This window comes from Pangasianodon hypophthalmus, chromosome 20 (assembly GCF_027358585.1).
Source record: "Pangasianodon hypophthalmus isolate fPanHyp1 chromosome 20, fPanHyp1.pri, whole genome shotgun sequence".
In the NCBI taxonomy this organism is placed as follows: Eukaryota; Metazoa; Chordata; class Actinopteri; order Siluriformes; family Pangasiidae; genus Pangasianodon; species Pangasianodon hypophthalmus.
Window position 1 is genome coordinate 12,439,926 of NC_069729.1, and position 12,578 is coordinate 12,452,503.

General features: G+C 41.0%; 2 protein-coding genes across 2 annotated transcripts; one reads left to right on the plus strand and one right to left on the minus strand.

The window, feature by feature from the left end:
• Positions 1-488: 488 nt before the first annotated feature.
• Positions 489-4,354, minus strand: tuba2 (tubulin, alpha 2). The gene is made up of 4 exons (XM_026932677.3): positions 4,197-4,354; positions 2,074-2,296; positions 1,827-1,975; positions 489-1,724 (listed from the first exon to the last, which is right to left on the minus strand). The coding sequence occupies exons 1-4, from the start codon at positions 4,197-4,199 to the stop codon at positions 744-746; spliced, it is 1,356 nt and encodes a 451-aa protein (XP_026788478.1). The 5' UTR covers positions 4,200-4,354; the 3' UTR covers positions 489-743.
• A 1,964-nt stretch (positions 4,355-6,318) lies between these two features.
• LOC117599887 (tubulin alpha-1A chain-like) lies at positions 6,319-8,923 on the plus strand. The gene is made up of 4 exons (XM_053227159.1): positions 6,319-6,495; positions 7,132-7,354; positions 7,453-7,601; positions 7,704-8,923. Exons 1-4 carry the CDS (start codon positions 6,334-6,336, stop codon positions 8,682-8,684), a joined length of 1,515 nt encoding a protein of 504 aa, XP_053083134.1. The 5' UTR covers positions 6,319-6,333; the 3' UTR covers positions 8,685-8,923.
• The last annotated feature ends 3,655 nt before the right edge of the window (positions 8,924-12,578 follow it).

A 12,578-nucleotide genomic window follows, 5' to 3' on the forward strand; every position in this document is an offset into this window, starting at 1 on the left:
AAAAAATGTACAAACATGAGAACATGCAAATCTTCCTACATACAATTTAATGTCACTAATACAATATTTAATTAAAACAAAATCATTATATAATCTTAAAATACTTTTAAATGTATATTGTTATGATTACAGTCATTTTATTATTTTTTAATGTTACATTGACTTTATTATTATTAAAAATCTATTATTGTTTCGTTTAGTAAGTTTAGCTACGTCATTACACTGCACATTACTTTTATTCATTCCATGTAATTGTCATTATTTCATAATGTATGACTTTTTAATTTTAATTTTAGGCAGAGATTTTGTGTTAAGCCTACATCCTTGTCGAGAGAGATTTATTCATTCAACTTTTAAATTAAAATACCAAATTTATTTATTTTTTGCACTTGGTGCAGGTGTTGGAAACCAAATGTGTTCTTAAATACCACCGATAATACAAAATGATTTTCACTCTGAGTAACGGGACAAAACAGACAGTACACACCTGAATTTTGACTCAATAATTTATTGCGCGTCACAGTCAGAAGACGATGGAATGTGTGGTTCATAAGAGTGCAGGAGTGTACCATTAAGTATGGCACCATGTGTTCTCGAGACACTGCCAGACTTCAACAGACAAAGCACACGTACACATAGAAAGCAAGATGGTGCTCGCAATGTAAGAACGATCTCTATGCTAGTGAGAATGCTAAATCTTTGACGTGACAAGCATACTGGCAATTTAATAGGGAGAAACACTCTTAATACTCCTCTCCCTCCTCCTCTCCTTCTCCTTCAATGGAATCAACACCAACTTCCTCATAATCCTTCTCCAGGGCAGCCATGTCCTCTCTGGCCTCAGAGAACTCGCCCTCCTCCATACCCTCTCCTACATACCAGTGCACAAAGGCACGCTTAGCATACATCAGGTCGAACTTGTGGTCGAGCCTGGCCCAGGCCTCTGCAATAGCTGTGGTGTTGCTAAGCATGCACACAGCTCTCTGGACCTTGGCGAGGTCTCCACCAGGCACCACAGTGGGTGGCTGGTAGTTGATACCAACTTTAAAACCAGTTGGGCACCAGTCCACAAACTGGATGGTACGCTTGGTCTTGATGGTGGCAATGGCAGCGTTGACATCTTTAGGTACAACGTCACCACGGTACAGCAAGCAGCAGGCCATGTACTTGCCATGACGTGGGTCGCATTTGACCATCTGATTGGCTGGCTCAAAGCAAGCATTAGTGATCTCAGCCACTGAAAGCTGCTCGTGGTAAGCTTTCTCAGCTGAGATCACTGGGGCGTAGGTGGCCAGAGGGAAGTGGATGCGAGGGTAGGGCACCAAGTTGGTCTGGAACTCAGTCAGATCAACATTCAGGGCACCATCAAATCGGAGGGAGGCAGTGATTGAGGACACAATCTGGCTGATCAGCCGGTTAAGGTTGGTGTAGGTAGGACGTTCGATATCAAGGTTTCTACGGCAGATGTCATAGATGGCCTCGTTATCGACCATGAAAGCACAGTCAGAGTGCTCGAGAGTGGTGTGAGTGGTCAGGATGGAGTTGTAGGGCTCCACCACAGCGGTGGACACCTGTGGAGCTGGGTAGATGGAGAACTCCAGCTTAGACTTCTTGCCATAGTCAACAGAAAGACGCTCCATCAGCAAGGAGGTGAAACCAGATCCAGTTCCACCTCCAAAGCTGTGGAAGACCAGGAAGCCCTGGAGACCAGTGCACTGGTCAGCCTGGGGAGAAGAGACAATGGAAAGTGACAGTTAAAATAAATAGTATAATGTGTGATTTTAAAACACATCAAGTCTAAAAAAAAAAAAGGTCCAGCTTCTCACCAGTTTGCGAATTCTGTCAAGCACCAGGTCGATGATCTCCTTGCCGATGGTGTAATGTCCACGAGCGTAGTTGTTGGCTGCATCCTCCTTTCCAGTGATCAGCTGCTCAGGGTGGAAGAGCTGGCGGTAAGTGCCAGTGCGAACCTCATCTGAGGAACAATAACGAGATGATGATGAATCGGCAACTTCCAACTGTGGTTATCAATTGAAGGACTAAGAAAGAATGGAGTCACAATCCTTTGCTTACCGATCACAGTGGGCTCCAGATCCACAAACACTGCCCTGGGGACGTGCTTGCCAGCTCCTGTCTCACTGAAGAAGGTGTTGAAGGAATCGTCACCTCCACCGATGGTTTTGTCACTAGGCATCTGTCCATCAGGCTGAATACCGTGCTCAAGGCAGTACAGCTCCCAGCAGGCATTTCCAATCTGGACACCAGCCTGGCCAACGTGGATGGAGATACACTCACGCTGCAGGAAAAGAAAAAGGCAAGTTACAGTAGTAGTATTAGTAATTAATTACAACAAACCACATATTTAGAACAGAGTCAACATAAGCAAGGCTCTTTAGACCTTTTGAAAGACCTTTTTAGACCTAGCCACACCTTTTGAAACTGGCAAATGAAATGGTGAAAAAAGCAATGCATGCCCACAAAAACCACACCCTTGTTTGTACTTTGTAAGCACCATTTCAGAAATTAGAAACTGCTGAACAGCAAAAATGTATGAGACACTGCTTTCAAAAAAAAAGCATGCATCACAGCATGAGCAAGTACAAACAGTGACAAAAAAAAATAGGCTTGTAATGCTTTTGTGAGAATTTGTATCTTCAGTGATGAACGTCGTAATATAATATGGTAAATAGTCTAGAAATGTTGAAACCATGTGTATGTTTTTATTAATATATATATAATATTAATATGTAATGATCAGGTTGTTTAACACATAGACACCTAGACGGACACCCTGACCTTGAACACCGACTCTGAGCTCTCAAAGGGCTTTTCTTTACGGGGAACACACTTTTACAAATGTATCATGCAATCCGAAATTCGTCTGTTAAATCAGGACCAGTGCTCGGTGCAGTTACATGAGAAGTAGGTCTAAGCTCGTGAAGGGCAGGTGTGGATCCCTGAATGTGCCGCAGAGGGCTGGTCTAGCCTAGATCACGCCACTTATCCCCCCCCAGCTCCCTCCCTCTTTTTCCACAGTCTTCTCTCTCCTTCCCTCTTCTCCTCCCCCAGTCTCTCCATCTTTGACTCCACCCGGCTGCTACTGTGGGATTTGCACATTTCCTGCCCGAGTCGTGCCGTTGCCTGGCAACAGGACTTCAGATTGAAATGGACTGTGACAACTGGCATTGTCTATGTGTAAATAGTCAGGCTTTATACGAAATTCTCCGTGGTTGTTGTATCCCATTAGAAACTGCTTTTCATGTAGGACACAACGCATAGAACTATAACAGATAAGGACACCTATCCTCCCATCTGTTCAGTGACAAAGGGCACTTGGGGGCGATTTCTGCCTTTGTTACCATCACCACCCCCCTCCCCCGCCCTTCATGGGCTCAGCTGGGTGCCAGGGCCATCACCCCCATTCCTCTATAAGGAACTAGTACAGAAGCTAATCAGATTTACATACAAATCTCCTGATGGCGGAACCAGGAAAGCCACATAGTCGTTTACATCACAGTTAGTCAGTGTCTCCACACGAACCCTACTGAAGCTCACCAAGTGCTGCTAAAATGTAGGTCAGAACTAATACAAAGAATAAATACTCATTTCAATATTCAATGTGTATTAACTGTAGCGGCGAAAAACGGAACCACATCTCAGCCCGATGTCCATCTTGGCCTTTATGACTGTAGCGAAGATTTCGGCACGTCAGAGACAAAGGCGGGAAGCGCGCGCCGACACATTTCGCCTACGTCAGCCCCAGTCAATCTTAACAGAAAAGAAAATGGCCGTAAATCCGATTAAACCAGCGATTAATCGTTTAGACTCAACTTAATGTTAAGGCAATGTATCATATGTTTGCTCTCAGGAGTTTTGTATGCAGTTATGGTCTTTTGTGTGATATCTTGCTCGTTTGAAACCGCTAAACGTTTGGTTTCTTCCCGCGCCCGCCAAGCACGAGGAGCATCAGCCGCAGCACAACCTGCGCAGTCTACATGCTGTTCAATTTAATTACAACAGTGACACGAATACCGCGTAAATAATGCGCAGACCTCAATGTTATGAGTCACTTTTTATGGGCTGTAATTTTTATGACGAATATAAAAGCATTGAAGACCGCTATTCACACGGACCTGTTTCAAATAAGTAACAACCGAAAATAAATTATGTACAGTTTTGTTCTAAATATTACTTACCATTTTGATACGTATGAAAAGAAATCGGCTCGGAGGAAGAAGAGAGTTTTGTGGGTTTCACTCGCCGGTGAAGTTCGTTACCTTGCTCGACAGTTAAGAGTCGATGTAGTAACTACTTTAGTGTCCCAGTGGCGCCCCTCTTTATAAAGGCCCGCGGTGCTGAAGGGGCCGAGCTCATGATTAAACCATCACTCCTGGCCTTATGCGCGGGTTGCCAGATCGATATATTCTCACCTCCAACAACCCGTTCTTTGTGTAGACCTCTCCTAAAGTCGGGTTTACACTGCACGGTTTCGGCCTGACTTTGCTGAGTTGAGATCTGTGGTCTTAGATTACACAAGGTGACTGATTTAGTACTACTGTGAAAAAAAATTCTGGTAGTGTGAGAATTTTTTTATTAAAATGTCAGAGATTGACCTCTGCTACGATCCACTGAAAGGAGGACGGCATAGGATTACGCAAATCTCACAAGACAAGTACAAATACAGTAATGGCTACGGGGAAACATAAAAATATCCTTCTGGTTATGCAAGCCTGGATCTCTGATAAAGCAGAAGTAATGTTCTTTAGTCTCTGATTCATAGAGGATCTTCATATAAACTGACCTGGATAGCACATTATCACACAGTCTGTTATAGACTTCAGCCAACATTGTGTTGAGATTATCTCGTACATCATACAGTGTAAAACAGACCACTTAGTAATAACTAAATCAAACTGTAACGATCAGGAGGCCATTTTTCCTCAAGACGTGCTTGAAGAGAGAACATTTATGTAGTGAAAATCACAATCTGGCAACCATGGGACCAGTTTCTTGTAAAGCAGCACGTTTTCATGCTGTGAAATTAGCTTTATTGTAAAAACAAAAATAAAAAATAAAAAAAGTTATTTTTTTCTTTATTAAACCCTGTACTGCACTTAAACTGTACTGAAAATGATTAGAATTATTTGAATGGATAAATATGCAGAAATCATCCCCTTTTTCATTCTATCTTATACATACATGTGAAGTATTATAGTCAGAACAAAGCAAAAGGCTTATTTTATATCAGCTTTATAAACCGTGAGGTCTATAGTTACACTTGATTATTTCTCTGAAAAAGATCATAATTAAATAGGACAGTCAGTGTAATACTATATTTCAATAGGATGTTAATCCTAATACTGTTTATGAGCTTGTCTAATAATTGTGACTATTTTAAAGTTTTCTTTTCTTTTGGGAAAGCCCATCAGGTTTTCATTCAGTTCTGTGGATGATTAAATATTACTGCATTACTGGATTTAAAAGGCTCAGGCGTGTTCATCAGGAACTGCTGAGAAGAGCCGGTCACGTGACGCACTGCAGCCTGGTGACGTAAGCGCTGCAGCAAAATCTCAGACAAAGAAGGGCGGTGGCGATCAGAGCTGTCCGACATCATGACATGTTTCAGAGCAATAACACACACCTGACCCTCATCTGAAGAGGTTTTGTGTAAAAGAATGCATCTTTCTAAATACAGAGGCAGCTTGCAACTATAAGGCTTAATAAGCTCTTATTGTATTTAAACAATGTCAGGCTGGTGAATCATTCAGAATGGTCTCTCTCTCTCTCTCTCTCTCTCTCTCACACACACACACACACACACACACACAATATATATGTTGATTAGTGATATATTCATTTGCCCAGCAGGTTAAACAGGTATTTTTTATTGGTTATAGGTAATTTAATCCAGGTACTGCAATGCAAACAAAGCAAATATATCAGAAATAGGCCCACTGTATGGCATATTTATATAGAAGAGCCTACAGTACACAAAGAAATAGACATTCTTATGCAGTTTATCTATCTATGTATCTATCTTTCTATCTGTCTGTATCTGTCTGTCTATCTTGGGATGCTTGATAAACAACATCTCTTTAACATTGCCCTATATTACATTCAATTATGTAAATAAGGTGAATATGGAGAAAATGTATAATGTTCTTGGCTAACTTGACCTTTTATTGACATACCTTTTATATTTTATTATTTCATACATTCATGAACATGAAAGTTTCAATCACGAAGAATTCAAGTAAACGTATGAAATAAACGCACTTTTACTTCATTGCGTTAAAGCACACCACAGCCGTCTCGTGCTGCCCGTCTCTGCGCATGCGCGTTTCTCCTCTCCTCCAGCAGCGCCCGACCCTGCATTTCCACGCATGCGCATTACGGATCGTGACAATTGGCGCTGCACGCCGTTGTCCAGCGGAGGCGAGTACAGTGTCCGTCACTCATCAGCGCCGGCAGCATCTGCAGAAAGAGAACAAAATGGTAAGTCTCCTCCTTTTTTTTTTAGGTGAAGCGATTTTGTGTATGTATAAACACTGCTTTTGTTTGTTTGTTTGTTTTAATCTGTGGAAATGTGCATTTATAAATGAAGGATGGAGAGCTTTGGTAAAAGAATTGATCTGATCGCGCAGCAGGGCGGGGTCAGGATGAAAAAACCCTTATTGTTCTTACAGACAAAGGAGTTCAGGGGAATAATTTGCATGACAATGTATAACAGTGGAAATAGGCTTTCTGCATTTTAACGTTGATTCTGATTCAGAAGTCAATATGATTTATTTATGGTCATATAAAATATTGATCGCATCCTAATATCAGAAAGATTGCAGTTGTCCTTAACATGTGCATCTGTTGGGACTGGTTTCTCATAATTTCTCATAATTTCTCATAATTTAAACATAATAATAATAATAATAATAATAATAATAATAATAATATCAATAATATCTGCATATAACAGCTGATATTATAGGCATTTATAGGCATTCTTATATGAAACTTTAAATGAGGCCATGTGTTTTTCAGGTTTGTTTACTGCATTGCAACAAACATTCATTATTAAATATTGCATGCATCCCTGTTGTGTCATATATATTTAAATCAGTTGCTTTCTCTCCACAGCGTGAGTGTATCTCCATCCACGTTGGCCAGGCTGGTGTCCAGATTGGAAATGCCTGCTGGGAGCTGTACTGCCTTGAGCACGGTATTCAGCCTGATGGACAGATGCCTAGTGACAAAACCATCGGTGGAGGTGACGATTCCTTCAACACCTTCTTCAGTGAGACAGGAGCTGGCAAGCACGTCCCCAGGGCAGTGTTTGTGGATCTGGAGCCCACTGTGATCGGTAAGCAAAGGATTGTGACTCCATTCTTTCTTAGTCCTTCAATTGATAACCACAGTTGGAAGTTGTCGATTCATCATCATCTTGTTATTGTTCCTCAGATGAGGTTCGCACTGGCACTTACCGCCAGCTCTTCCACCCTGAGCAGCTGATCACTGGAAAGGAGGATGCAGCCAACAACTACGCTCGTGGACATTACACCATCGGCAAGGAGATCATCGACCTGGTGCTTGACAGAATTCGCAAACTGGTGAGAAGCTGGACCTTTTTTTTTTTTAGACTTGCTGTGTTTTAAAATCACACATTATACTATTTATTTTAACTGTCACTTTCCATTGTCTCTTCTCCCCAGGCTGACCAGTGCACTGGTCTCCAGGGCTTCCTGGTCTTCCACAGCTTTGGAGGTGGAACTGGATCTGGTTTCACCTCCTTGCTGATGGAGCGTCTTTCTGTTGACTATGGCAAGAAGTCTAAGCTGGAGTTCTCCATCTACCCAGCTCCACAGGTGTCCACCGCTGTGGTGGAGCCCTACAACTCCATCCTGACCACTCACACCACTCTCGAGCACTCTGACTGTGCTTTCATGGTTGATAACGAGGCCATCTATGACATCTGCCGTAGAAACCTTGATATAGAACGTCCTACCTACACCAACCTTAACAGGTTAATTGGTCAGATTGTGTCCTCAATCACTGCCTCCCTCCGATTTGATGGTGCCCTGAATGTTGATCTGACTGAGTTCCAAACCAACTTGGTGCCCTACCCTCGCATCCACTTCCCTCTGGCCACCTACGCCCCAGTGATCTCAGCTGAGAAAGCTTACCACGAGCAGCTTTCAGTGGCTGAGATCACTAATGCTTGCTTCGAACCATCTAATCAGATGGTCAAATGCGACCCACGTCATGGCAAGTACATGGCCTGCTGCTTGCTGTACCGTGGTGACGTTGTACCTAAAGATGTCAACGCTGCTATTGCCACCATCAAGACCAAGCGTACCATCCAGTTTGTGGACTGGTGCCCAACTGGTTTTAAAGTTGGTATCAACTACCAGCCACCCACTGTGGTGCCTGGTGGAGACCTCGCCAAGGTCCAGAGAGCTGTGTGCATGCTTAGCAACACCACAGCTATTGCAGAGGCCTGGGCCAGGCTCGACCACAAGTTCGACTTGATGTATGCTAAGCGTGCCTTTGTGCACTGGTATGTAGGAGAGGGTATGGAGGAGGGCGAGTTCTCTGAGGCCAGAGAGGACATGGCTGCCCTGGAGAAGGATTATGAGGAAGTTGGTGTTGATTCCATTGAAGGAGAAGGAGAGGAGGAGGGAGAGGAGTATTAGATTTCCTACTCATGCTACCGTATGTCTTTCCATGTTAGAACTGTCAAATATCCCTCAGACTGTCTTTTGCTAGCAGTATGATGTGATACCAGAACAAGTATTAACACTACAGCTGGTATTAGGTTCTCTGTAGCCCAGAATTCGTTAAACTGTGTGACAATGAACGTCATAATTGTCATTCTGCCTTTGTGTAATCAGTGTTTGCTGTGAAAACCCAATAAAAGTTTCAAAAGAATTCATCATACATTGCATTATTCTAATTCTAATAAAAAAGCTCTGGTGATCTTTGTCTACATTTCTTTAATCCTACCCCCTTTTTTACCCTGTGTCAGGAAGAAACACACGCTTCTTCTCATGCTTTGTTGTAATACAAAATAGCATATCTGGCTGCTTTATTGCACCCCAGTCTTTATTATCTTAGTAAAATCAGTTTCTCTAACATATGGAAATTGTCTGCTAATCTTAAAGGAAAGGCCAGAAGGGGGTGGAGCCTTAGTACTGTTTCCCTGTTCATGTGTTACAATTGGGCCCAGTTCTAATACTTTCCCTTGCCATTTCCCCTTGGCTGTTAGTCCAAGAGATTAAGAGATTATTGTAGCCTTAGGAGCAGAATGTACCCAGAATGACTTATGACCTGCTGCAATTTCTTTTTAATTTCTTTTTAAACAGCAGTGAAAGAGTGTGTTTATGAATGTTAATAGGACTGATATAATACTTAATATGAAAATACATACATAACTTTCACATTTAATTTTATTCAGAAAGCTCATTGGTCTACTAGGGAACTGGCAAACTAGCAAGTTAGATTTTTATTTTTAGCTCGTTTCATGTTGCCTATTTCTGAAAGTAAAATATACCTTTATATACATAATTCCATATACAGGTATAAAATATACTTGGAATATACACAATGCCAAGGTATTAAACCTTGTTTTTATATTTGTTAACTGTCGTTTTATTAGATTGAATGCAGCCAAACTCATTTCAGTCCTTAAATACTATAGAAGGAAGATGGTTTCATGTTAGTAAAAGGGCAGATATTTTGACTCTCACATACAGATATAAAATCTCTTTTAAAATTAAATAAATAGATACTAATGGAGCATGAAAAGCATAAACAACATACAGTAATATGTATAAATGCAAAACAGATTTCACATTCGGAATTTTCACAGAAACGGAAATATTCATATTTGCGGCAGTCACTGATGTTATATAATTTTCAAATATATATAAGAGAAAAAAGTACTTTTTTGTATTTATGTTCTTTATAGTACTATTTAGTTAGTATCCTCATATTCATTACTTAATAAATCAAAGTATTGGAACAATTTAAACAGATGTATGAGCTGAGGGATCAATGCTCTGCGGTGAGATATATCAGGCTATGTTTTAATGGCTGGTAAAATGGCACACCCTACAATAAGGCATTAGTCCATCATTAATGAACTTCAGTAGCTAGACAATGTCTCCATCTAAATTTTTTGTTGCAACAAACAGTCAGGTCTGGAAGTATTTGGACAATGACAGAGTTTTTGTGATTTTGCCTTTATACACCACCACAATGGACTTGAAATAAAGGTATTTGGACAACTGACTGACAAGAAGTTAATTTACCAAGTGTGGACCATTCCCTCGTTACTTAGCAAAGTAAAGAGACAGCAAAAACCTTAGGTGTGGCCTGAGGTACATTCTTAAAAAGAAAGAAAGCACTGGTGAGCTCAACAACATCGAAAGGCCTGGAAGACCACGGAAGACAACTGAAGTGGATGATTGCAGTATCCTTTCCTTGGTGAAGAAAAACCCCTTCACAACATCAACAGAAGTCAAGAATACTCTGGAGAAGGTAGGCGTATCATTGGCAAACTCTACAATCAAGAGACGCCTTCATGAATGTAAATACAGAGGGTTTACAACAAGGTGCAAACCACTGGTAACGTTCAAGCAGCAGTAGGGCATCAGGATGGATCAGGCAGGTCCGGAGAGCAGAAGGAGACAGGATCACTGGTATCTCAGGAATAGCATGTGTAGCTCGACAGAGAGAAAGAGAAAAAGAGAGAGAGGGGGGAGAAAGAGGTTGGGGGAAGAGAGAGAACACAGATTATTAGGTATGGTCTTGTCATGTAATGGTTAAAGAAAATGTACATTGTGCGCAGAGTGTAAACAGGGACTCCGACAAGACTAGCTATGACAGCATAAATAAAAGGGAGAGCCAGAAGGTAACACAGACATGAGGGTGCCCTGGGACATAAAGCCATTCCACCATCAACAAACCTGAGTGAACGTGTGAGAGTGGCAGGATGGGGGCGGGGGAGGGGCAACAGCATCCACACATCCCAGTTTACCAAAAAAAACCTATGCCCTGAACCCTCCAAATCTGCATCTTTAAAAACTATTAACAAAAGGCTTGACTAAACAAATATGTTTTCAGCCTAGACCTAAACACCAAGACTATGTCCGAGTCCTGAATGCTAATTGGAAGGCTGTTAAATAACTGTGGGGCTTTGTAAGAGAAAGCTCTGCCCCCTGCTGTAGCCTTAATTATACGGGGTACCAACAAAGAGCACAAGACCATTCAGTGCTTTACAGGTCAATAGGAGTATTTTATAATCAATGCAAATTTTGACTGGGAGCCAAAGCAGTGTGGATAAGATAGGGGTGATGTGGTCAGATCTTCTGGTTCTAGTAAGGAATAGTAAGTCCTAATAAGTCTAGCAAGGCTGATGCACTAACTGGAGCTTGTTTACGCACCTACTGGAACATCCAGACAACAAGGCATTACAATAATCCAACCTGGAAATAGCAAAAGCATGAACTAGTTTTTCTGCATCGTGTATTGAGATTATATTTCTTATCTTAGCAGTATGTCTGAGATGAAAGAAGGCTATCCTAGTATCTATCCTAGTATTATTTACGTGAGCTTCAAATGAAAGACTGGAGTCAATAATCACAACAAGGTCTTTTACTGCTGCACACGATGAAACTGAAAGGCCATCTAGAGTTACTATGCAAGTATTTTTAGTTGATTCTTTTTCTAAAATAGCATGATAATATTGTTTTATGACCTGGTAAAAGAATAGGCATTAATCAGGAAATAAGGATGAATATCGCAAGATGCATAATCATGATGTAATGTCTGGATTAAGAACAGCATTATGGTAGACAATGAAATTAATGTACATTCAGGAATAATTATGTGATGGATAAGTATATTGTCTGGGAGCATACATTATATGACATAAAATACATGAATGTATAAGAAAGTAACAGTACCACCTACATAACTGTGATTACTATATTGATCGTTGTCTGCACAGGAAGAAACAGGACCCTCTGCTTGAATTATTGATGTGGAAAGCCGTAAGTGCTGAGCATGCTGCGATTTACTGTTAGTCACTGTAAGCGTTTGCAACATGTATGCCATGAATGCACTTTATACTCTTGCTAAATGAAATGCACCATGATAACCTCACCAACGTCCATAACTTTACAGTGGCCACAAATTAACCTGGAGGAAAGGGAATGATTTCAAGTGAAAAATGGTGTGGGTTTAACACTAAAAAGTGTGTAAACACAATTTTACTGAAAATCACCCAAGACTTATATACCTATAAACCCTTAAAACTATAACAAATGTACAAATCTTCACCTTATAGCTAAACACTGTAATGTTACCGGGCAGCCATCTTGGACAAGAGGAATATTTTCCTTAGCATAGTTTGGGAACAATCCACCACCTAGGCCCCGTCTCCCCAAAAGTTGTATATTATAAGCATGATATAGAATAGTTTAACTCTGGACCTAGATATATAGATTTGTAAATAGTTACTATCCTTTTTGTGCAAGATCTGAGTTGTGATATGCAAAATGTGACATGAAGATTTTGGGTGATTT

Bases quoted from the DNA above. Each gene is read 5' to 3' on its own strand.
- tuba2 (XM_026932677.3), bottom strand. The intron at 1,976-2,073 runs GTAAGCAAAGGA...ATTGTTCCTCAG, and splicing joins TCTGGAGCCCACTGTGATCG to ATGAGGTTCGCACTGGCACT. The intron at 1,725-1,826 runs GTGAGAAGCTGG...TCTTCTCCCCAG, and splicing joins TTGACAGAATTCGCAAACTG to GCTGACCAGTGCACTGGTCT.
- LOC117599887 (XM_053227159.1), top strand. From the start codon at position 6,334: ATGCGCGTTTCTCCTCTCCTCCAGCAGCGCCCGACCCTGCATTTCCAC. The intron at 6,496-7,131 runs GTAAGTCTCCTC...TTCTCTCCACAG, and splicing joins TGCAGAAAGAGAACAAAATG to CGTGAGTGTATCTCCATCCA. The intron at 7,355-7,452 runs GTAAGCAAAGGA...ATTGTTCCTCAG, and splicing joins TCTGGAGCCCACTGTGATCG to ATGAGGTTCGCACTGGCACT.